The 25,826-nt window shown below is 37.5% G+C and overlaps 1 protein-coding gene across 5 annotated transcripts in view; it reads right to left on the bottom strand.

The window, feature by feature from the left end:
* Window positions 1–25,826, bottom strand: part of CTNNA3 (catenin alpha 3) — a 1,737,547-nt gene that overhangs the window by 1,610,210 nt on the left and 101,511 nt on the right. For 4 of the 5 annotated variants that reach the window (XM_082408616.1, XM_082408615.1, XM_082408617.1 and 1 more), the window contains one exon: window positions 24,975–25,079. In XM_082408616.1, the coding sequence (XP_082264742.1) occupies window positions 24,975–25,079 (105 nt within the window). Of the gene's footprint in view, window positions 1–24,974; window positions 25,080–25,181; window positions 25,201–25,826 lie in introns of those variants that run through there. The other variant, XM_082408619.1, reaches the window with a different exon arrangement.

Raw genomic sequence — 25,826 nt, forward strand, 5'->3', positions numbered from 1 at the left:
TGCCACAACTACTGAAGCCCGCACGGGTGAAGCCCGTGCTCCGCAACAAGAGAAGCCACCACAATGAGAATCCCGCGCACCGCAAGGAAGAGTAGCCCCCACTTGCCATGACTAGAGAAAGCCCACTCACAGCAATGAAGACCCAACACAGCCAAAAATAAATAAATAAATAAAATTTTATTTTTTTTAAAAAAAGAATAAACTCATGATAAGAGCATTGTTTGGAGATAGAAATTAAGCACTTATATTTGGAAACAAAACCTTACACAAAATTACATTGTGAAAAATATCCATTTCTTAATTAAACCTTGAATTCCAATAAAAAAATTTGGTTAACATTTTCATAAGCAAACCTGGAAGATCCCCATTGCAGAGGAAGAAAGAAAAAACAAAACTTTTATCCAGTATTTAAAATAGAAGACCTGAAACTCTTATTGAAAGCTAGGCTGGTGCATGTCATCAAATAGCCGAGGCTTTTAACAAATATGCACCACATCTTTGACAACAGACTATACATAATCCTTCCTGCTCTGCAGTTCCTGGAGATTTTGCTTGTTTATTATTAATGGAGCATTAAGTATTTGTTTATTTGGTTATCTGGACCCAGTTCTTAGCCAGGAACTGAGAAAGAACTTACAAGCTATGGGGGAAATATGTGGATGAAAATTGTTTTTGTCTGCTCTGCTATTGCCTTCCCCTGTCCAAAAGACCCTCTTCTTTATTCTAATTTGCTTTATTCCCATATTCACAACCCAGACTGGAGTTCCTTGTAGCAAGCCTTTATTTCCTTTCTTGGAAAATGAGAATAACCATATTATCCTATAAGAGTATATGAAGTTTAAATAATATAAAGTGTTTTTTAAGATGCATAACATGACACAAATATTGGATGCCATTTAATGGGTGTTTTCTAGTCCATTCCCCATGGAATCCTTGTCAAAGATGTTCTCTCTGGGTCTACCCATATCTTGCTCTTAGGGTCCCCTGTGCTAAATGTGATGAAGTCAATTAACAAAGCACATTCTATGTGCTTTACAAGCAGTCAAGTAGGGCCATGTGTCTTTATCATGCATTATGTAAAGATGATAATAAGTCTGATTTATTACATGGGTTTTCACATATTCCAAAAGACAAATATCTCACTATTATCAATCTAATTTATATATCAAAAGTTAAAAGATACTTGCCCAGATTAAGATAAATTATAGCACCTTGTTTAAAACATTTGTCTAAAACGAACAATAAGTATCATTGTCTAAAATGTTCCTTCAGAATTTATTTTAAGTGCCACAATTCATGACACTTCCCACTGAACATTCCTCTCTTATTGTTTAGATCCTCCAAGCGCCAAATGTTTTCCATAGAATAGCCTGAGCTTTGAAATTAAAATGAGCATTCCAGAAATGCTTCGTTCCTTATAATAAATGCCAGAGAAGTAAGAAATGTGAAAAGAACATTGTATAAGAACATTGTGCTTCCATCAAAAAAAAAAAATGCAATTGCAACTTGTTCAAGTTTAACCTTTCTTTTTAAATACCCCAACAAACAATAGTTATTTAATATTGATTAAACTAAAGTCATGATGCTTTCAATGATTCATTTTATTTCAGAAAGTAAATATGGCTTGGTAAGCCTGTAGGGAAAAAAAAGAAAGCTAAAACTTTTTTTTACCCCAAATCACCTATGGGGATCTAACCAACTCCCATAGGTGACTGTGACTCCTGAAAGTAGATGATTCTCACCAAGGGTTGGAGGGTGCATATGTTATTTGAAAAAGTCTCCCATCTCTTCAAGGACTACCAGCAAACAGTAACATTAGCCCTGAATTTATTTTGTAAAGTAATTCATATTTATTTTTTCAATACAAAATCAGTTATATTTTTACAAGGAACACAAAAACTTTAGTTGGAATTTACAGCAAAGATTATTCTAATGTAGGCTCCAAGCCCACATCTTGCTAGCCTTTCTTTTATCACTGTGCACAACTGATCCCTTTCCCTCTTTATCAGACCTTAGGGGGTCCCTCTAATATGGATAGTCTTTGACTTCAGGTGTGCATCTCTTTTTTTTTTTTTTTTTTTAATTAATGGACTTTACTTTTTTTTTTTTTTAAGTATTTGTTTTATTTATTTATTTATGGCTGTGTTGGGTCTTCATTTCTGTGCGAGGGCTTTCTCCAGTTGCAGCAAGCGGGGGCCACTCTTCATCGCGGTGCGCGGGCCTCTCACTATCGCGGCCTCTCCTGTTGCAGAGCACAGGCTCCAGACGCGCAGGCTCAGTAATTGTGGCTCACGGGCCCAGCCGCTCCGCGGCACGTGGGATCCTCCCAGGCCAGGGCTCAAACCCGTGTCCCCTGCATTGGCAGGCAGACTCTCAACCACTGCACCACCAGGGAAGCCCAGGTGTGCAACTCTTAAAGAACTTGGGTTTATTCACTTTTCTTCAGTCTATAAATCTGTATTAGGCTTCATCATAGATACAGAATGAGCTCCCCACTGAAGTAGTCCTAAATTAGAGACTTTGAGTAATATAAAAAGAAGAAATTCCCTACTTTATTCATTCTGCACATGTATAATTCCATAAAACCAGGTGTATTTTAATGGTATGTAATATTTATATATTGAAATTTAGAGTAGCAAAAAATAAAAGAGTTTTCTAATCTTTCCTAATTCAAATGCGCTTCCCTAGTTGCTCCAAACATACTGAAAATTAAGTTGTCCGAAAGACCCTTCTTCAAGTCATTGATAATCTCAACTGTTCCTTATTTCCTACAAAAGCTATTTTCACTGTGTTAACAAAAGTACTGGGAAAGACTGAGGTGTTGAGAACCCAGAAAATACTTATCCTTCAATTAACATTCAGCACTCCCCCAAAACCAAATACAATCTTCTTTTATTTCCTTTTAAGCCAATAAACATTTATTGAGCACATATTATGTTCAAAACAATACCCTAGCCATTTAGAAAATAAAGATAAGGAAGCTTCAGTATGGTGATATGAAGGGTACACAACTAGCTGCAATATAAAAGGCAGAATAACTGCTTAAACTTATAAGTAAAGAGAAAGTGCTGAAGAGATGATAAACATTCACAAGGATTAAGTAGCGCTTCCATAAAGAGCCTTTAAAGACAGATGGTTTTCTGGCATGAGAGATAGAGGGGAAGGCAAGCCAGGTGAAGGGGACCATGTACAAAGGGGAAGAGATGGAAATTATTTTTGTCTGAGAGTAGCAGATAGTCAAGTTTGGCAGACTACGGGGTAAAAATGGAAATTGGGTCACAAATAAGGCTAGGAAGTAGGTGGTAGCTTAAATACAAAAAGTCTTGAAAGTCAAGGAAAGAGTTAATATTCAATTGAATAGGCAATAGACACTTCACACAGTATACCCAAAGTGGAAACCTTCTTCCACAAACCTGCCTTTCTTCCATCTGTTTCTTACCTCAGGCACTGACACCTCTAGCCTAAGGCAGAAACCCAGAGGTCATCTGGGCTACTCCCTCTCTCTCATCCTCCTCTCCAGGTTCTTTATATTGTCTCTTTAAAAGCTTTGTTGCTGAGGGACCTTCAAGATGGCGGAGGAATAAGACGTGGAGATCACCTTCCTCCCCACAAATACAACCACATGTGGAACAACTCCTACAGAACACCTACTGAACACTGGCAGAAGACCTCAGACTTCCCAAAAGGCAGGGAACAGATGCCCTCAGGCACCCTACATGCAGAGGCAGGGCTAAATCCAAAGCTGAACCACAGGAGCTGTGCGAACAAAGAAGAGAAAGGGAAATTTCTCCCACCAGCCTCAGAAGCAGCGGATTAAATCTCCACAATCAATTTGATGTAGCTTGCATCTGTGGAATACCTGAATAGACAAGGAATCATCCCAAAATTGAGGTGGTGGACTTTGGGAGCAACTGTAGACTTGGGGTTTGCTTTCTGCATCTAATTTGTTTTTGGTTTTATGTTTATCTTAGTTTAGTATTTAGAGCTTATTATCATTGGTAAATTTGTTTATTGATTTGGTTGCCCTCTTCCTTTTTTTTTAATATAAATTTTTTTTTCCTTTTTCTCTTTTTGTGAGTGTCTATGTGTATGCTTCTTTCTGTGATTTTGTCTGTATAGCTTTGCTTTTACCATTTGTCCTGGGTTCTGTCCATTTTTTGTTTTTTGGGGGGTTTTTTTTGTATACTTTTTAGCACTTGTTATCATTGGTGGATTTGTTCATCGGTTTGGTTGCTCTCTTCTTTCTTTCTTTCTTTTTTTTATGACTTTAATTTTTTTATTTTTAATAATTTTTTTTATTTTAATAACTTTGCTTTATATTATTATTTTTTTCTTTCTTTCTTTTTTTTCTCCCTTTTCTTCTGAGCCATGTGGTTGACAGGGTCTTAGTGCTCCAGCCTGGTGTCAGGCCTGAGCCTCTGAGGTGGGAGAGCCAAGTTAAGGACATTGGTCCAGCAGAGACCTCCCGGCCCCACATAATATCAAACAGCGAAAGCTCTCCCAGAGATCTCCATCTCAACGCTAAGACCCAGCTCCACTAAACGACCAGCAAGCTACAGTGCTGGACACCCTATGCGAAACAACTAGCAACAAAGGAACACAACCCCACCCATTAGCAGAGAGGCTGCCTAAAATCATGATAAGGTCACAGACACCCCAAAACACGACACTGGACGTGGTGCTGCCCACCAGAAAGACAAGATCCAGCTTCATCCACCAGAACACAAGAACCACTCCCCTCCACCAGGAAGCATACACAACTCACTGAACAAACCTTACCCACTGGGGGCAGGCACCAAAAACAACGGGAACTACAAACATGCAGCCTGCAAAAAGGAGACCCCAAACACAGTAAGTTAAACAAAATGAGAAGACATAGAAATACACAGTAGATGAAGGAGCAAGGTAAAAACCCACCAGACCAAACAATTGAAGAGGAAATACGCAGTCTACCTAAAAAAGAATTCAGAGTAACGATAGTAAACAGGATACAAAATCTAGGAAATCAAATGGAGAAAATACAAGAAACGTTTAACAAGGACCAAAAAGAACTAAAGAGCAAACAAACAATGATGAACAACACAATAAATGAAACTAAAAATTCTGTAGAAGGAATCAATAGCAGAATAACTGAGGCAGAACAGATAAGTGACCTGGAAGATACAATAATGGAAATAACTACCACAGAGAAGAATAAAGAGAAAAGAAAGAAAAGAATTGAGGACAGTCTCAGAGACCTATGGAACAACATTAAACGCACCAACATTCGAATTATAGGGGTCCCAGAAGAAGAACAGGAAAAAAAAGGGGACTGGGAAAATATTTGAAGAGATTATAGTTGAAAACTTCCCTAATATGGGAAAGGAAACAGTCAATCAAGTCTAGGAAGCACAGAGAGTCCCATACAGGATAAATCCAAGGAGAAACACGCTAAGACACATACTAATCAAACTATTAAAAATTACATACAAAGAAAAAATACTAAAAGCAGCAAAGGAAAAGCAACAAATTACATACAAGGGAATCCCCATATGGTTAACAGCTGATCTTTCAGCAGAAACTCTGCAAGCCAGAAGGGAGTAGCAGGACATATTTAGAGTGATGAAGGAGAAAAACCTACAACCAAGATTACTCTACCCAGCAAGGATCTCATTCAGATTTGATGGAGAAATTAAAACCTTTACAGACAAGCAAAAGCTACGAGAATTCAGCACCACCAAACCAGCTTTACAACAAATGCTAAAGGAACTTCTCTAGGCAGGAAACACAAGAGAAGGAAAAGACCTACAATAACAAACCCAAAACAATTAAGAAAATGGTAATAGGAACATACATATCAATAATTACCTTAAATGTAAATGGATTAAATGCTCCAACCAAAAGACATAGACTGGCTGAATGGATACAAAAACAAGACCCGTATATATGCTGTCTACAAGAGACCCACTTCAGACTTAGGGACACATACAGACTGAAAGTGAGGGGATGGAAAAAGATATTCCATGCAAATGGAAATCAAAAGAAAGCTGGAGTAGCAATTCTCATATCAGACAAAATAGACTTTAAAATAAAGACTATTACAAGAGACAAGGACACTACATAATGATCAAGGGGTCAATCCAAGAAGAAGATATAACAATTGTAAATATTTATGCACCCAACATAGGAGCACCTCAATACATAAGGCAAATGCTAACAGCCATAAAAGGGGAAATCGACAGCAACAAAATCATAGTAGGGGACTTTAACACCTCACTTTCACCAATGGACAGATCATCCAAATGAAAATAAATAAGGAAACACAAGCTTTAAATGATACATTAAACAAGATGGACTTAATTGATATTTATAGGATAATCCATCCAAAAACAACAGAATACACTTTCTTCTCAAGTGCTCATGGAACATTCTCCAGGGTAGATCATATCTTGGGTCACAAATCAAGCCTTGGTAAATTTAAGAAAATTGAAATCATATCAAGTATCTTTTCCGACTACAATGTTATGAGACTAGATATCAATTACAGGAAAAAATCTGTAAAAAATACAAACACATGGAGGCTAAACAATACACTACTAAATAACCAAGAGATCACTGAAGAAATCAAAGAGGAAATCAAAAAGTACCTAGAAGCAAATGACAATGAAAACATGACAACCCAAAACCTATGGGACGCAGCAAAAGCAGTTCTAAGAGGGAAGTTTATAGCAATACAATCCTACCTCAAGACACCAGAACACCTCAAAAAAACAACCTAACCTTACACCTACAGCAATTGGAGAAAGAAGAACAAAAAACCCGAAAGTTAACAGATGGAAAGAAATCATAAAGATCAGATCAGAAATAAATGAAAAAGAAATGAAGACAACAATAGCAAAGATCAATAGAACTAAAAGCTGGTTCTTTGAGAAGATAAAAAAAATTGATAAACCATTAGCTGGACTCATCAAGAAAAAAAGGGAGAAGACTCAAATCAGTAGAATTAAAAATGAAAAAGGAGAAGTAACGACTGACCTTGAAGAAATACAAAGGATCATGAGAGATTACTACAAGCAACTATATGCCAATAAAATGGACAACTTGGAAGAAATGGACAAATTCTTAGAAAACCACAACCTTCCAAGACTGAACCAGGAAGAAACAGAAAATATAAACACACCAACCACAAGCACTGAAATTGAAACTGTGATTAAAAATCTTCCAACAAACAAAAGCCCAGGACCAGATGGCTTCACAGGCGAATTCTATCAAACATTGAGAGAAGAGCTAACACCTATCCTTCTCAAACTCTTCCAAAATATAGCAGGGAGGGAGGATCACTCCCAAACTCATTCTATGAGACCACCATCACCCTGATACCAAAACCAGACAAAGATGTCACAAAGAAAGAAAACTATAGGACAATATCACTGATGAACATAGATGCAAAAATCCTCAACAAAATACTAGCAAACAGAATCCAACAGCACATTAAAAGGATCATACATCATGATCAAGGGGGGTTTATCCAAGGAATGCAAGGATTCCTCAATATACACAAAATCAATCAATGTGATACATCATATTAACAAATTGAAGAATACAAACCATATGATCATCTCAATAGATGCAGAGAAAGCTTTCAACAAAATTCAACACCCATTTATGATAAAACCCTCCAGAAGGTACGCATAGAGGGAACTTTCCTCAACATAATAAAGGCCATATATGACAAACCCACAGCAAATATTGTCCTCAATGGTGAAAAACTGAAAACATTTCCACTAAGATCAGGAACAAGACAAGGTTGCCCACTCTCACCACTATTATTCAACATAGTTTTGGAAGTGTTAGCCACAGCAATCAGAGAAGACAAAGAAATAAAAGGAATCCAAATCGGAAAAGAAGAAGTAAAACTGTCACTGTTTGCAGATGACATGATACTATACATAGAGAATCCTAAAGATGCTACCAGAAAACTACTAGAGCTAATCAATGAATTTGGTAAAGTTGCAGGATACAAAATTAATGCACAGAAATCTCTAGCATTCCTATACACTAATGATGAAAAATCTGAAAGTGAAATTAAGAAAACACTCCCATTTACCACTGCAACAAAAATAATAAAATATCTAGGAATAAATCTACCTAAGGAGACAAATGACCTGTATGCAGAAAAGTATAAGACACTGATGAAAGAAATTAAAGATGACACAAATACATGGAGAGATATACCATGTTCTTGGATTGGAAGAATCAACATTGTGAAAATGACTCTACTACCCAAAGCAATCTACAGATTCAATGCAATCCCTATCAAACTACCAAGGGCATTTTTCACAGAACTAGAACAAAAAATTTCACAATTTGTATGGAAACACAAAAGACCCCGAATAGCCAAAGCAATCTTGAGAACGAAAAATGAAGCTGGAGGAATCAGGCTCCCTGACTTCAGACTATATTACAAAGCCACAGTAATCAAGACAGTATGGTACTGGCACAAAAACAGAAATTAGATCAATGGAACAGGATAGAAAGCCCAGAGATAAACCCATGCACATATGGTCACCTTATCTTTGACAAAGGAGGCAAGAATATACAGTGGAGAAAAGGCAGCCTCTTCAATAAGTGTTGCTGGGAAAACTGGACAGCTACATGGAAAAGTATGAAATTAGAACATTCCCTAACACCATACACAAAAATAAACTCAAAATGGATTAAAGACCTAAATTTAAGGCCAGACACTATCAAACTCTTAGAGGAAAACATAGGCAGAACACTCTTTGACATCAATCACAGCAAGATCCTTTTTGACCCACCTCCTAGAGAAATGGAAATAAAAACAAAAATAAACAAATGGGACCTAATGAAACTGAAAAGATTTTGCACAGCAAAGGAAAGCATAAACAAGACGAAAAGACAACCCTCAGAATGGGAGAAAATATTTGCAAATGAAGCAACTGACAAAGGATTAATCTCCAAAATTTATAAGCAGCTCATGCAGCTCAATATCAAAAAACAAAGAACGCAATCCAAAAATGGGCAGAAGACCTAGAGATTTCTCCAGAGAAGATATACAGATTGCCAACAAACACGTGAAAGAATGCTCAACATCATTAATCATTAGAGAAAGACAAATCAAAACTACAATGAGATATCATCTCACACCGGTCAGAATGGCCATCATCAAAAAATCTACAAACAATAAATGCTGGAGAGGGTGTGGAGAAAAGGGAACCCTCTTGCACTGTTGGTGGGAATGTAAATTGATACAGTCACTATGGAGAACAGTATGGAGGTTCCTTAAAAAACTAAAAATAGAACTACCATACGACCCAGCAATCCCACTACTGGGCATATACCCTGAGAAAACCATAATTCAAAAAGAATCATGTACCAAAATGTTCATTGCAGCTCTATTCACAATAGCCAGGACATGGAAGCAACTTAAGTGTCCATTGACAGATGAATGGATAAAGAAGATGTGGTATATATATACAATGGAATATTACTCACCATAAAAAGTAACAAAATTGAGTGATTTGTAGTGAGGTGGATGGACCTAGAGTCTGTCATACAGAGTGAAGTAAGTCAGAAGGAGAAAACAAATACCGTATGCTAACACATATATGGAATCTAAGAAAAAAAAATGGTCATGAAGAACCTAGGGGAAGATGGGAATAAAGACACAGACCTACTAGAGAATGGACTTGAGGATATGGGGAGGGGGAAGGGTAAGCTGTGACAAAGTGAGAGAGTGGCATGGACATATATACACTACCAAACATAAAATAGATAGTAGTGGGAAGCAGCCATATAGCACAGGGAGATCAGCTCGGTGCTTTGTGACCACCTAGAGGGGTGGGATAGGGAGGGTGGGAGGGAGGGAGACGCAAGAGGGAAGAGATATGGGGACATATGTGTATGTATAACTGATTCACTTTGTTATAAAGCAGAAACTAACACACCATTGTAAAGCAATTATACTCCAATTAAAATGTTAAAAAAAAAAGAAAGAAAGAAATGCAGTATCTTGCAAATCAGGGTTGAGAATGCAAATTGTTTCCTAAAAGAAAACACTCATATGAAAATCACTAACCACATTTGTTAAGCCTTAACTTGCAGAACACTCAGTACTATAATAATATATATATGCATATATATATATATATATATATATATATATATATATATATATATATATATATATATATATACACAATATATATGTATACACAGTTGACCCTTAAACAACATGGGTTTGAACTGCAATCAACTTATACATGGATTTGTTTAAATAGTAAATACTACAGTACTACACCATCCGAGGCTGGTTGAATCTGCAGCTGAGGAACTGTGGATACTGAGGAACCATGGATGCAGAGAACCAACTGTAAGTTATGTGCAGATTTTTAATTCTGCAGAGAGTCTGTGCCCCTAACCCCCACATTGTTCAAGGGTCAACGGTATATCCAAACTCAGCTATAACCAAGTTAAGCAGCTTTCCCAGAGATAAAAAATTATGCCTAGATTATAACAAACTGTGTCCTGGTTCCAAACGCCCTAAAGGAGAAGCACTAGCCCTTGAAAAATCTCATTTCTCAGGCCATGCTTCCTAGTGTCCCAAAGCCATTTATGGGTGGAACAGAATCACCTGGCATGAGACTAGCCACAGGCTTGGAGAGGGAAGGGAGTCGGGGTGGCTAGACCTAAGTCGAAGTATGGGAGAGGCAGATCTTCTTCAGAAGAAATGCACTGGTCACACAAGACAATCACTCTTGAGAATCCCCTTCAAGGACTCAGTTGCAGAGCAATGATATGAGTATCAGTTTGGAAACTCCTGGTGACTTCACCACTTAAGCACCACTCAGCACGTAGCTAGAGATATAGGGCAGTGGTTTTCCACTCTGGCTACCCAAGGTTGCAGTTTAAAAGTTGAGATTTACAGTCTCCTACACCAGCTTCTCAAACTTTAAAGTGATACAAATCACCTGGGATCTTATTACACCATAGAGTTTGATTCAATGGATCTGGGGCAGGGTTCTGCATTTTTAGGAGTTCCCACAGGAGCCTGATGGTGGCAGTCCATGGACAAAACTTTGGTGGCAGCAAGGTCCTACTCTACTTACTGTCAATAGAATCACCTGGGAGGCTTTCAAAAATACTGTTAATGGTGTCCTACTCCAGAGATTCTGATTTGATTGGCCTTAGCTGTAGCCTAGGGGGTATCAGGATGTTTATAACTTCCTCAAGTGATGCCCTTTTGCAGCTAAGGTTGAGAAGCACTGGTACAGGTAATTGTAAGTGTAAACTTCTTCATGTGATGTAACACCACATAGTAATTTCAGACTTGTGCATTATGAATCTCCTTCCTCATTTCCACTTCCTCCACCTCAAGCTGAGACCACCAAAACAAAGCATGCCATGGGTACTCAAAATCCTAGTGTCCCCCATAAACTAATTCATACGTGGATCCATAATGCTATCTAGTGGTAGGTTGCTGGATAAAAGACAGCTGCAGAAGTAGCTCCAAGACCTCTCAGCTGCAGTAGTTTTCCTAGAGCTGCTACTAACAGCCCTGCTCGGACCCAGAAGAACCAACTGAGCATATTACAAACAGAGCTGATGAAGGAGGTTACCCACCACCCCCTGGGGAATTCCTTGTAAATTTATTCAAGATGGACACCACCAAACCCCATTAAAAAGACAAAGAAGGGGCACCATTCTGGGGCAAGCCTTGCTCCAAGAGGCAGAACCATGATCACCACTGGCTGATATACTTGCCAGCACAGCAGTTCTCATATTGTAATCATCTGGGAGCTTTTAAAATTACTGCCTGGTCCTACTCCCAAAGATTCTCATTTAATTGGTTTCCTGTGTAGCTTGGGCACTGGGATTTTTAAAAGCTCCCCCAGGTGAATTTAATGTGCAGCCAGGGTTAAAAACCATTGGGCAAACAGGATCTCAACAGTAAGAGGAATTTTCTGAGTTGCCTAGTTAGCACTCTTCCCCCAAATGAGGCTTCTGTGTCTCTCACAGGGCTTAGCCATAAACCACAATTTATCTCACAAGGCCTCTCAACTGCGTGTGGGAAAATGTCCATTTCTTACCCCTCCTTAACCAGTGTAAGTACAGAGTATCTCCAAGAGAAAATGGTCAGTCTGGAGCAGGGATCTGCAAATTAAGTACCAAGAGCCAAATCTTGCCACTTGCCTGTTTCTGTAATTAAAGTTTTATTGGAACCCAGCCACATCCATATGTTTATATATTGTCTATGGCTTCTTTCAAACTACAACAGCAAAGTATTGGGTTGGCCAAAAGGTTCGTTCGGTTTTTTTCCATAAGATGGCTCTAGTAGCATTTAGTTGTCTTTAACTTCATTCAAAACAATTTTGTTAGATTGTATGTGACAGCTGTCATATCAGCATGAATTTAAAAAAAGACTTATCAAAATTGGTGAATTATTGTGTAGCCATTTTAATACTGAAGATAGAAGAAAAAAGGCAACATTTTCAGCATGTTATGCTTTATTATTTCAAGAAAGGTAAAACGCAACTGTAACGCAAAAAAAAGATTTATGCAGTGTATGGAGAAGGTGCTGTGAATGATCAAACATGTCAAAAGTGGTTTGCGAAGTTTTGTGATGGAGATTTTTCGCTGGAAGATGCTCCATGGTCGGGTAGACCAGTTGACAGTGATCAAATCGAGACATTAATTGAGAACAATCAACGTTATACCACGTGGGAGATAGCCAAATATCAAAATATCAAAATATCCAAAAAAAGCGTTGAAAATCATTTGCACCAGCTTGGTTATGTTCATTGCTTTGATGTTTGGGTTCCACATAAGTTAAGCAAAAAAACCCTTCTTGACCGTATTTCCTTATGTGATTCTCTACAAACGTAATGAAAACATTCCATTTTTAAAACAAATTGTGATGGATGATGAAAAGTGGATACTGTACAATAATGTGGAATGGAAGAGATCATGAGTCAAGCGAAATGAACCACCACCAACCACACCAAAGGTCGGTCTTCATCTAAAGAAGGTGATGTTGTATATATGGTGGGATTGGAAAGGAGTCCTCTATTATGAGCTCCTTCTGGAAAACCAAACAATTAATTCCAACAAGCACTGCTCCCAATTAGACCAACTGAAAGTAGCACTCCACAAAAAGCGTCCGGAATTAGTCAACAGAAAACACATAATCTTCCATCAGGATAACGCAAGACTGCATGTTTCTTTGATGGCCACACAAAAACTGTCACAGCTTGGCTGCGAAGTCCTGATTCATCCACCGTATTCACCAGACATTGCACCTTTGGATTTCCATTTATTTCGGTCTTTACAAAATTCTCTTAATGGAAAAAATTTCAATTCCCTGGAAGACTATAAAAGGCACCTGGAACAGTTCTTTGCTCAAAAAGATAAGTTTTGGGAAGATGGAATTATGAAGTTGCCTAAAAAATGGCATAAGGTAGTGGAACAAAAAGGTGAATATGTTGTTCAGTAAAGTTCTCGGTGAATGTGAAAAATGTGTCTTTTTACTTAAAAACCGAAGGCACTTTTTGGCCAGCCCAATAGTTACAACAGAGATCCTATGGCTGTTGTTGTGCTGACCCCACAGGCCTGCAAGCCTTGTAGTTGCCCAGCCTCGAGGCTAAAGAAAGAGCCCATAGACAGTGACAGAGACATAAGTGGTTTATTGGTCAGAGGGATCTTACACAGAGTCCTGGAGCGACACCCCCACCATTTACAGCAGACAGTGGGCAGGACATGGCAGCAGTCTTCACTACTAAGGGGAGAAGGAGGCTACAATTTATAGGGGGGAACTGATGTCAGGTGGGATTCTCAGTTAACAAGGACTAATTAAGACCTATAATTAAGAGGATTGGATAGTCACGTGAGTGAAGCAGGGACTGGTTGAACAGGGGGATCTACAGAGAGCAAGAGAACAGCCATCTTGAATGGCCTAACCATACAGCTGTCATAGCTGAAACTATTTACTATCTGGACCTGGACACAGAAGAAGTTTGCCAACCCCTGGTCTAGAGTCATGGAGTTGTCAAGCTGCAGCAGTATCTCCTGGGACAAGCTGAGTGTTCTAAAATAGACCACGGGATTCTGTGAAGGGTAGAATCAACCACAGGCAGTGAAAATGTCCACATATGGGGGGATATGGACTCTTCTATCCTTTCAGCCAGCTGAACCACAATTGCTCCCATCAGTCTAGCATTTTCCACTAAAATGGCAAGCGGATCTGGGCTTATCAGTCTATACCACCAGCTGCCTGCAGAATCAGTTAATAAATGAAAGATCTTATTCCACAGCTAACCTAGAAGTGGATATCTGTGGGATCAATCTGAATCTGTGGAGGAAAAGGTTGAAAAAAACAGTATTCATAGAAGTGAAGTGGATCAGAGGTGAACAGAGAACCCAGAACAACAGGGCAACAACATTGGAGTAAGTAAAAAAAAAATCAGAGTCTGATAGAATAAAAGGCCTAGGAAGCAAGCTGAGAAGAGGTGAAGCATGTTCCAAGACTGACATCTGCCCACAGCTAAGTTCAAAGCTACCACGTTCTGGTGGTGGGGGCATCCCTTGTATGTTCACCATACACACTCCCATGGGACTAGTGCTATTTTAATCAAATAGCGACCAGATTTTCTTATCTTTATTTTAATTTAAGAAGTGGCTTCCTTTTTCTCAACTATTTGTTTCTCAAGGAACACTATAGCTTAACAACTTTCCCATGGGAGCAGTTTTCTAGCAGTAATTGAAATTGCAGAAATTGAAGAATTCACTTTATTAGAGTCAACTATACTGAATCACCTTAACCTGTAAAACATTAGAGAGGCAGAATTAAGTTTATTTCTTCATCCTACTGTAAAAATAACATCTTTATACTTATTAAGCCTTGGACATATAAGTATTTAAAAGACATTTACTTTACTAACTTTCAAGGTTACTTGTTAAGATTATAGTCAAAACTCCAATATTTGATTATAATCTACAAGAACACTATATGTGTGAAGACTTGTCTTTGAGATTTTCTTGGAAGCTTCAAGATTAATTCTGACATAAATTCTATTGATAGAAAAAACAGCAAGGATGAAAAAAAGAAGCTTGGAGATAAAACCAAAGAAATATAAGTAAATGGCATCATGCTTATTCAAAATGACCTATAAAAATGACAGAAATCAACCACAAACAAATGAAACTTGAATTATTTTCTGAAAGAAACAAAGGAAATTATATTCTAGGAGGCTAAGAAGCCAAAGCAGGTCCTCTCCCTGCTACCTGGAAGTCGATCAGATCTCTCTGTAGAAATGAACCCTTTGGGCATCAAGTCATCTATTTTTTTTTCCCTTGGCTAAAAGAGAGGAGAAAGAAATTATGCTGAGAGTGCAGTATGGCAGAGAGGTTCTGCATAGGAGTCAAGGAGAAAAGAACATGGTGCTGAGAGGAGTAAGGATTAACAGTTTCCATCCAGACACTTGGACAAGGAGAGGAAGGAGATTAGGGGAAAAGCCGAAAGGCGTTGTTCTCATAAGGAACTTTATGTGATTCTAGGTACATGCTTCATTGGGACCCATATGACAGAGTGAAGCACAGTTAGGAAGAGAGGTAATCTCCCCTCTTATGAAGGAGCCCAGTTCTGCTACCTTGAGGATTCAAAGCTTTAGAGGCATTGGGACCTTGGCATGTCCATTTCTAGTCTTAAAATGGGTATTATTGGCAGTTACCTTCCACACATCAACAAGATGCAACCAGGCAAAATGGAAAAACATGGTGGATAGACTGCTCTGGGGGCATTGGTGAGTCAAACCTCAGAGACTCCAAAAATTGGAGATGAAGAGAAGAGCAGCAGAGAAGCTTTGAAGGAAAATCTCTATTCTAGCTTAAGTAAGTGAGGGCAATTATAAGAACCCTGGCTTCCTGCTACTAACAGAACTTCCTTTGAACTTTCAGCCACTGAGGAGATAGGAGGCCAGGGAATCAGATGACATAAGGAAGACAAGCATCGGGCCTACACAGCCCATGCTCAAGGGAACTGGAAACTGTGAGGCCCCACAGAGGCTAGAGTATTATTCTGAGACTAGTTTGTGGTTTGGAAATTGGAAAGCTCCATTAAAACCATGGTAACTAGGTAATCTTACTGTCCCTCAACAGCAGGAGTTTGTGGATCTAAACTTGAAAACTGCTCCGAAGGAACTTTCCTCCATGTCTCTAATTCTTTCTGTGTGTCTTTCAGCTTTGTACATGATATAACTGTTTAACGGTAGGTAACTGAATAACTCTCCCCAAAGTCAGTTCCCCAAAGAGAGGATGGCAATTGGACCAATTCACCAACATCCCCAGAGGCAGAGCTCTCATGACAGATTGCCTCACAGGCTTCTTGCCAACCTATAACTGTCAATAAGACAGTTGCCCATCCTGATAAAGTCAGCTGTGATCAGGGTGGAAAGGTGACTAGTCATTAGATGCAGAGTTAACAAAAAAGGAACCCTTAAAAAGGAGACAATGCAAAGATAATAGTTTTTAGGGCTGTTCACAAATATTCCCATTCTCCTGGGCACAGGGCAAGATCACACATCTAGCATCCCCACTGACCACATAACTTTCTCTGACAAAAGCAATGTGAGTGGAAGTGACATATGTCATATCCAGGTGGACATTTTAGGAGCCCTTGCAAGATTCATAATGTTCTCTTTCGCTGTTGTAACCATAGTGGAAATAAATATTGAGATGGAATCTACATTAGCCTGGGTCCCTGAGTGCCTGTATTAAAGCAGAGACCCCCAGCCAACTCACATTAAAAATGTAGCTTGACAATCCCACTACTGGGCATATACCCTGAGAAAACCGTAATTCAAAAAGAGACAAGTACCACAATGTTCATTGCAGCACTATTTACAATAGCCAGGACATGGAAGCAACCTAAGTGTCCATCGACAGATGAATGGTTAAAGATGTGGTACATATATACAATGGAATATTACTCAGCCATAAAAGAAATGAAATTGAGTTATTTGTAGTGAGGTGGATGGATCTAGAGTCTGTCATACAGAGCGAAGTAAGTCAGAAAGAGAAAAACAAATACTGTATGCTAACACATATATATGGAATCTAAAAAACAAAAAAAAAATGGTTTTGACAAACCTAGGGGCAGGATAGGAATAAAGCTGCAGACGTAGAGAATGGACTTGAGGACACAGGGAGGGGGAAGGGTAAGCTGGGACGAACTGAGAAAGTAGCACTGACATATATACACTACCAACTGTAAAACAGATAGCTAGTGGGAAGCAGCTGCATCGCACAGGGAGATCAGCTCGGTGCCCTGTGTCCACCTAGAGGGGTGGGATAGGGAGGGTGGGAGGGAGATGCAAGAGGGAGGGGATATGGGGATATATATATATACATATAGCTGATTTAATTTGCTATACAGCAGAAACTAACACACCATTGTAAAGCAATTATACTCCAATAAAGATGCTAAAAAATAAAATAAAATGAAGGGGAGGCAGCCCTTAAGAAATGGGGGGGAAAAATGTAGCTTGAGCAGGAAACGAACTTTTGTTAAGCCTCAGAGATTTGGGAGTTGTCTTATCACAGCATAGCCTAGCTTATGCTGACTGATAAAAAGTTGAGCAGATATTCTTCAACTTGACCCAATGAGTATTATAGAGTATATAAAAACCATCCCTAAGGGACTCCCAGAAATAGATGTGAAACACTATCGAAGTGGAAACCTTGAAAAGGCTAGGAGGTCCTATAAGAGTTAGAGGTGGGAACCAGAGGAATAATGTTTATTACTATTGATCTAACTCTATATTCACCACTTGAAAACATGGGATATATTTACATCAGAAAATATATTTGAACCTTTGCCCCAAAAAAGATCTTCTATCTCACAGGAGATAACATTATAAGGAGCTTGTTATTGCTCTTATCTTAAAGTATTTTAAATTAATCCTTCTAGCTCACAATCGACATGAATCTGACACATAGCAAATTGTATTTTGTGACAAATAAGATTATAGACAGTTCCTTTATGTAATGACTGTAGCATGATTTAGCAGTTTGTATCTCCTTCAGAGAGCATACAACATAGAGATGTAAATTCTCTTCATCGCAATTCTGCATAAATAGACTTTCTGCACTGCATTGCCAAACTTGGATCTTGAAAGTGATAAAGTACAGATGCCTACAGTTGCAATCATAAAAATGTAATTGCTGAGAAAAAAATTATTTCTGATCCATTGGAGGAATTTATTACAGAAGGATGCAACTGTGTAAGTTATCACACACAGAAAATGCAAGTGAATGACTGAAATATATCCCAGGCTGAACATCCCTGCAAAATGACCTAGTGATTTACCTGTCTCCAAGAGAAAAAAAAATAGATTAAAGATAAATCAGGTTTGGTGGGGAAGACTCTGGTAACTATAAAAAGAGCAGAATAAAGATTTATGAATAAATGAATTTAGAAGTCAGAGTGACATAATAGTATCTATGACCAATTACTCCAAAAATTTAAACATAATTTTCACTTTGAGTTATATACAGAGATGGTAAGTAATTTCTGTGGAACCTTGAAAGCAAAGAATATAACATGAAGATAAATAATGATGAAAGGTGAAAATTTTTTAATGGGGTTACTAAACTGATAATATTATCTGGTGGCATTATGAACTAAAAATCATTAACTTCTTTTGGAATGTTTCCCACTATAATCGAAGACTATATTACATGCTTAAAATAAACCATGTAACTATTTCAAATTAAACACTCTCTGAAAAAAAGGAATATGATATTCAGTATGATGCTATTCTAGGGAAAAAACCTTTAATATAATTTAATGGAATTTTTTACTTGTATTAATAGGTAATACATGATCAAAGTGACAGATACAAGAAGGTTATGCATCAAATCCAAAAATGTTAGTTATTTTAAATTAATAACTTTGAAATGTACTGTTTTTTATAAGGAGAAACCCATTATAATGAAAATCAAGAGTGTATGCAAATAATTTTGTTGTACAAAAATTCTCCTTTATGAGATAGTTCCTGAACATAGTAAATATTCTATAAATTATTAACATTTTTAATTTCATTTTACTTGAGTATTACTAAGATCTAGAAACTTTTCTTCTGAGATATTGGTGAAGTAGTATACCAAACTTCCTTGAAGATAAAATTAGCAATTCCACTTTCATGTAACTGAGAACTATCTGGCATACAATAAGTACTAATTTCCCTTCCCCTGACTCATTTACTTGCAGATCATGAAAAGTCTGAATCCAGGCATCACATTAAAAGCCCTCTAAAATTAGCATAATCACACTTTTCAAAAGAGTTATTTTCACCCTTCAGGTTATTTTCACCCTTCTAATTTTCTAGGTGGATTCAATAAATGTTTATAGATTAAATAGTTTTTAAACATGCCAGAAAAATACACATATATTGTGAACAGCATACTCTTTAATGTGAATTTACTGAGAAAACTCTCTATTGACCGCTATATCAAGGTACTTGAATAAAGCAAAACATCTATTGATTTCATCTAGAATATAAAAAGTAGTTTCTCCATAATGATACTTTCTCTGTTCCTAAGAAATATGTCAGCAGCCTTTGTGATTAACAAATCTTAAGTCCAGCTCTAACGTTCCATAGTTATAGTACAAATAGGGTTATGCAGTGGCATTAATGTATTTGCCTTTACCAGCCGTCTCCAAAATGAAGGTCATTTCCCCACCCCACCCCCATTAATTGCACTGGAACAAAATCGGAAATAAATTGTGAGAACTCGTTTAATAACTTCTCCAAACTCTTCCAAAAAATTGCAGAGGAAGGAACACTCCCAAACTCATTCTATGAGGCCACCATCACCCTGATACCAAAACCAGACAAAGATACTACAAAAAAAGAAAATTACAGACCAATCTCACTGATGAATATAGGTGCAAAAATCCTCAACAAAATACTAGCATACAGAATCCAACAACACATTAAAAGGATCATACACCATAATCAAGTGGGATTTATCCCAGAGATGCAAGGATTCTTCAATATATGCAAATCAATCAATGTGATACACCATATTAACAGATTAAAGAATAAAAACCATATGATCATTTCAATAGATGCAGAAAAAGCTTTTGACAAAATTCAACACCCATTTATCATAAAAACTCTCCAGAAAGTGGGCATAGAGGGAACCTACTTCAACATAATAAAGACTGTATATGACAAACTCACAGCAAACATCATTCTCAATGGTGAAAAACTGAAAGCATTTCCTCTAAGGTCAGGAACAAGGCAAGGATGTCCACTCTCACCACTGTTATTCAACATAGTTTTGGAAGTCCTAGCCACGGCAATCAGAGAAGAAAAAGAAATAAAAGGAATACAAATTGGAAAAGAAGAAATAAAACCGTCACTGTTTGCAGATGACATGATACTATACACAGAGAATCCTAAAGATGCCAGCAGAAAACTACTAGAGCTAATCAATGAATTTGGTAAAGTTGCAGGATACAAAATTAATGCACAGAAATCTCTCGCATTCCTATACACTAATGATGAAAAATCTGAAAGAGAAATTAAGGAAACACTGCCATTTACCATTGCAACAAAAAGAATAAAATACCTAGAAATAAACCTACCTAGGGAGACAAAAGACCTGTATGCAGAAAACTATAAGACACTGATGAAAGAAATTAAAGATGATACCAATAGATGGAGAGATATACCATGTTCTTGGATTGGAAGAATCAATATTGTGAAAATGACTATACTACCCAAAGCAATGTAAAGATTCAATGCAATCCCTATCAAATTACCAATGGCATTTTTTACAGAACTAGATCTTAAAATTTGTATGGAGACACAAAAGACCCCGAATAGCCAAAGCAGTCTTGAGGGAAAAAAACATCACTGGAGGAATCAGACTCCCTGACTTCAGACTATACTACAAAGCTACAGTAATCAAGACCATATGGTACTGGCACAAAAACAGAAATATAGATCAATGGAACAGGATAGAAAGCCCAGAGATAAACCCACACACATATGGTCATCTTATTTTTGATAAAGGAGGCAAGAATATACAATGGAGAAAAGACAGCCTCTTCAATAAGTGGTGCTGGGAAAATGGACAGCTACATGTAAGAGAATGAAATTAGAACACTCCCTAACACCATACACAAAAATAAACTCAAAATGGATTAAGGACCTACATGTAAGGCCAGACACTATAAAACTCTTAGAGGAAAACATATGGAGAACACTCCATGACATAAATCACAGCAAGATCTTTTTTGACCCACCTCCTAGAGAAATGGAAATAAAAACAAAAATAAACAAATGGGACCTAATGAAACTTAAAAGCTTTTGCACAGCAAAGGAAAGCATAAACAAGACAAAAAGACAACCCTCAGAATGGGAGAAAATATTTGCAAATGAAACAACTGACAAAGGATTAATCTCCAAAATTTACAAGCAGCTCATGCAGCTGAATATCACAAAAACAAACAACCCAATCCAAAAATGGGCAGAAGACCTAAATAGAGACTTCTCCAAAAAAGATATACAGATTGCTAACAAACACATGAAAGAATGCTCAACCAAGTGCAAATCAAAACTACAATGAGGTATCACCTCACACCAGTTAGAATGGGCATCATCAGGAAATCTACAAACAACAAATGCTGGAGAGGGTGTGGAGAAAAGGGAACCCTCTTGCACTGTTGGTGAGAATGTAAATTGATACAGCCACTATGGAGAACAGTATGGAGGTTCCTTAAAAAACTACAAATAGAACTACCATACGACCCAGCAATCCCACTACTGGGCATATACCCTGAGAAAACCATAGGTCAAAAAGAGTCATGTACCAAAATGTTCATTGCAGCTCTATTTACAATAGCCAGGACATGGAAGCAACCTAAATGTCCATCGACAGATGAATGGATAAAGAAGATGTGGCACATATATACAATGGAATATTACTCAGCCATAAAAAGAAATGAAATGGAGGTATTTGTAATGAGGTGGATGGAGTTAGAGTCTGTCATACAGAGTGAAGTAAGTCAGAAAGAGAAAAACAAATACAGTATGCTAACACATATATACGGAATCTAAGGGAAAAAAAAAAGGCCATGAAGAACCTAGTGGCAAGACGGGAATAAAGACACAGACCTACTAGAGAATGGACTTGAGGATATGGGGAGGGGGTGGGGTGAGATGTGACAGGGTAAGAGAGTGTCATGGACATATATACACTACCAAATGTAAAATAGATAGCTAGTGGGAAGCAGCCGCATAGCACAGGAAGATCAGCTTGGTGCTTTGTGACCACCTAAAGGGTTGGGATGGGGAGGGTGGGAGGGAGGGAGATGCAAGAGGGAAGAGAAATGGGAACATATTGTATATGTATAACTGATTCACTTTGTTATAAAGCAGAAGCTAACACACCATTGTAAGGCAATTATACTTCAATAAAGATGTTTAAAAAAAAAAAAAAGAGTCATGTACCACAATGTTCACTGAAGCACTATTTACAAAGCCAGGACATGGAAGCAACCTAAATTCCCATTGACAGATGAATGGATAAAGAAGATGTGGTACATATATACAATGGAATATTACTCAGCCATAAAAAGGAACGAAATTGGGTCATTTGTAGAGACGTGGATGCATCTAGAGACTGTCATACAGAGTGAAGTAAGTCAGAAAGAGAAAAACGAATACCATATATTAACGCATATATGTGGAACCTAGAAAATGGTACAGATGAACCGGTTTGCAGAGCAGAAATTGAGACATGGAAGTAGAGAAAAAAACGCATAGACACCAAGGGGGGTAGCAGCAAGGGGTGGGGGGTTGTGATGTGATGAATTGGGAGATTGGGATTGACATGTATACACTGATGTGTATAAAATGGATGAGTAATAAGAAAAAAATTTTTAATTAAAACAAACAAACAAAAAAAACCTTCTCCAAAAAACTTGGTAATATATATGAAAAAGCATAAAAATTCTCTTATCTTGGCCACTTACTTTTACATTTAGTAACTAATTCTAAGGAAACAATTTGAACGGATGACAAAAATTTATGTACAAAGATGTTCAGAAGAGCATTATTTATAATGGTAAAAAACAGAAACAACCTAAATGTCCAAAAACGAGAGGCTACTTTAAAAAACTATGGTGCAGGGCTTCCCTGGTGGCTCAGTGGTTAAGAATCCACCTGCCAATGCAGGGACATGGGTTCAAGCCCTGGTCCAGGAAGATCCCACATGCCGCGGAGCAACTAAGCCCGTGCACCACAACTACTGAGCCTGCACTCTAGAGCCTGCAAGCACAACTGCTGAGCCCGCATGCCACAACTACTGAAGCCCACGCTCCTAGAGCCTGTGCTCCGCAACAAGAGAAGCCACCACAATGAGAAGCCCCCACTCGCCGCAACTAGAGAAAGCCCCACGTGCAGCAACGGAGACCCAATGCAGCCAGAACCAATAAATAAATAAAATAAAATAATAAAATAAATAAATTTTTAAAAAAAACTATGGTGCAGCCATATAAAGGATAATTAAACAGCAGTTTTGTTAAATCATGCTTACAAAGAATGAGGAAATTATTAAAATATCATTTTAAATAGAAGAGTGAGTTAAAAGCTACATATACAGTACCATCTCCACCTTGTATATATATATGCTTTATATATTTAAGATATATCTACATTCTATAATATTATAAAGTACTAAGAAGATAACAAAAATCACCCATAATTTTACTGTACTGGAAGTACATGCATCACAATACTAATGTTTACCTCTTACTGTTAAAATTGTATTTTTTTATTTTCTGGTTTTTCGTTGGGTTTTTGTTTTGTTTTGTTTTGTTTTGCTTTTCCAATTTTTTTAGTGAACTCTATTAGAAAAACAATGAACATGTTTGTTTGTTTCTTTTTAACATGAGACCATTCTGTGGGTGGCTAAGATAGGGACTTCAATGGAGTCTCAGAATCATCTAGTATCAATTTCATACCAGATATTAGTGCCTTTTAGATGCCAAAGTTCATGACTAAGCTGTCATCAGTGAGGCACTTGTTTTGAATTGTCTTTCCAGTAAGAGATATCGACTGTGCTAAGTAAAAATGTGTACAAAGCCTATTCTCAGAGCTACTCCCCTCCCCACCATCCACCTCACAAAGAAGACAAGCAGATTTTTAAATTATCAGAGGTAAGATCACTGTTGATTCTCACTTAAGAAACCCTTGAGTACTTCAAGGCCTTAGAAAAAGAGACAATTTGTCTTAGGACGTATGATGTAAGGTAGGCCTAAAGGGGGGTTTCCTCACAAATTTTGGGTTAAAAACAAGAAATTTAAATCTATATTATAGTATAAGTTTCTTCAAGCTCTGCTTTAAGAAAAGCCTATGAATAAAATCTGGGCTTACATAATAAATAAGTCGGAGAATCATTATGCATATTATCAAGGAATTATTTACTTTATGAAAGACTTTATCACAGAATGCCTTAAATATCTGCTTTTCTCATACATTTTGGTATTTCAAAAATAATTTCCTATTTGACAAATGAGCCACCATGTGCTTTGGGGCAAGTCACTGAAATTCTCTAGGCTGTTTCCTCATCTATGTAACAAGGATGGTTTTAACCATGCTGCCTGCCTCACTCAGTTTTCATGACTATCAAACAAGAAAATTTACATAAAGATACTTTGAAAATCGCATACGCATATTATTACTTCTGTTGCTTTTAAAAGAGAATCTGGGGAGGAACTTCAGAATTTTATCATTATTATTACTAAATACATACTTTTGTACACTTTAAAAACATTTTGAAGGACAATTTGAGATAATAATTCATTCTACAAAAATCAAATCTTTCCTTGGTTCATTATCTATTTTTCCTATGTTTTTTAGTTCTTTTGCAGTTACTACACGTTGTAATTTCCATGGTATTAATACCTGGATTATGAGAGGCTCCAGCAGCTTCTCTACAGTGAATGTCTGGACCTGCAGATCCTGAGGATTGACATTCAGTGTGATTGGTATTTCAGCTGACATGACTGCCTGTGCACAAAAACAAAAAGACACTTATTAATAAAGAAAAATACTTTCAAAAGGAAAGCACTAATGAAAATCATAGTGTACGTGAGATTAGTATTCAAGCACCTCCTCCTGCTATCAGTTGGAGCCCTCAGAGGACCAGGGTGCCAAGTCCACCGACAGAGAAACAAGATATTCCCCAACTGTTCTCTGAGGTCATGCTTCTGGGCTTAGGTCCTCTGACAAATTAATCTACGCTAGTATGTTCATGACTGAAATAATAACCAGCCAAGGTGACTTTGCATTTGATCAGGAGTCTTAAGTGAAAAAGAATGGCTGAGTTGGTGAGACATATCTTACAGCAAGCAAGTGCTTTGACTTCCATGAAATCATAGCACTGAGACAGCCGGAGACCATACTTTGCCTATTGTTAATGACAACTCAGATGAGGAATCAGGTAGGAATTTGGAAGACAGGTGCTATGTCTCTATTTGTCTGGGGAATTGTTTGAGGGTTTTGATTTGGAGAAGAAAGTTCGGGGCAATTTACTTTCCTGTACAGAAAAAAAACTAATATAAATTGGCATAGTTATCATAAACTGACAAATCTGAGAAGGCATTGATATTTGGGCAAGACAAAATAAGAAAAAAATTGCAAGCCATCCTTTAAGACATGAACATTAATCTTAAAAGTCGATGCAGTGAGATTTTTGCATAAGAATACATATATATATCAAATGACCATATGTGGAATTTCATAACATATTCAAAG

This window comes from Balaenoptera borealis (assembly GCF_965194805.1).
Source record: "Balaenoptera borealis genome assembly, chromosome: 10".
NCBI classification, from domain to species: Eukaryota; Metazoa; Chordata; class Mammalia; order Artiodactyla; family Balaenopteridae; genus Balaenoptera; species Balaenoptera borealis.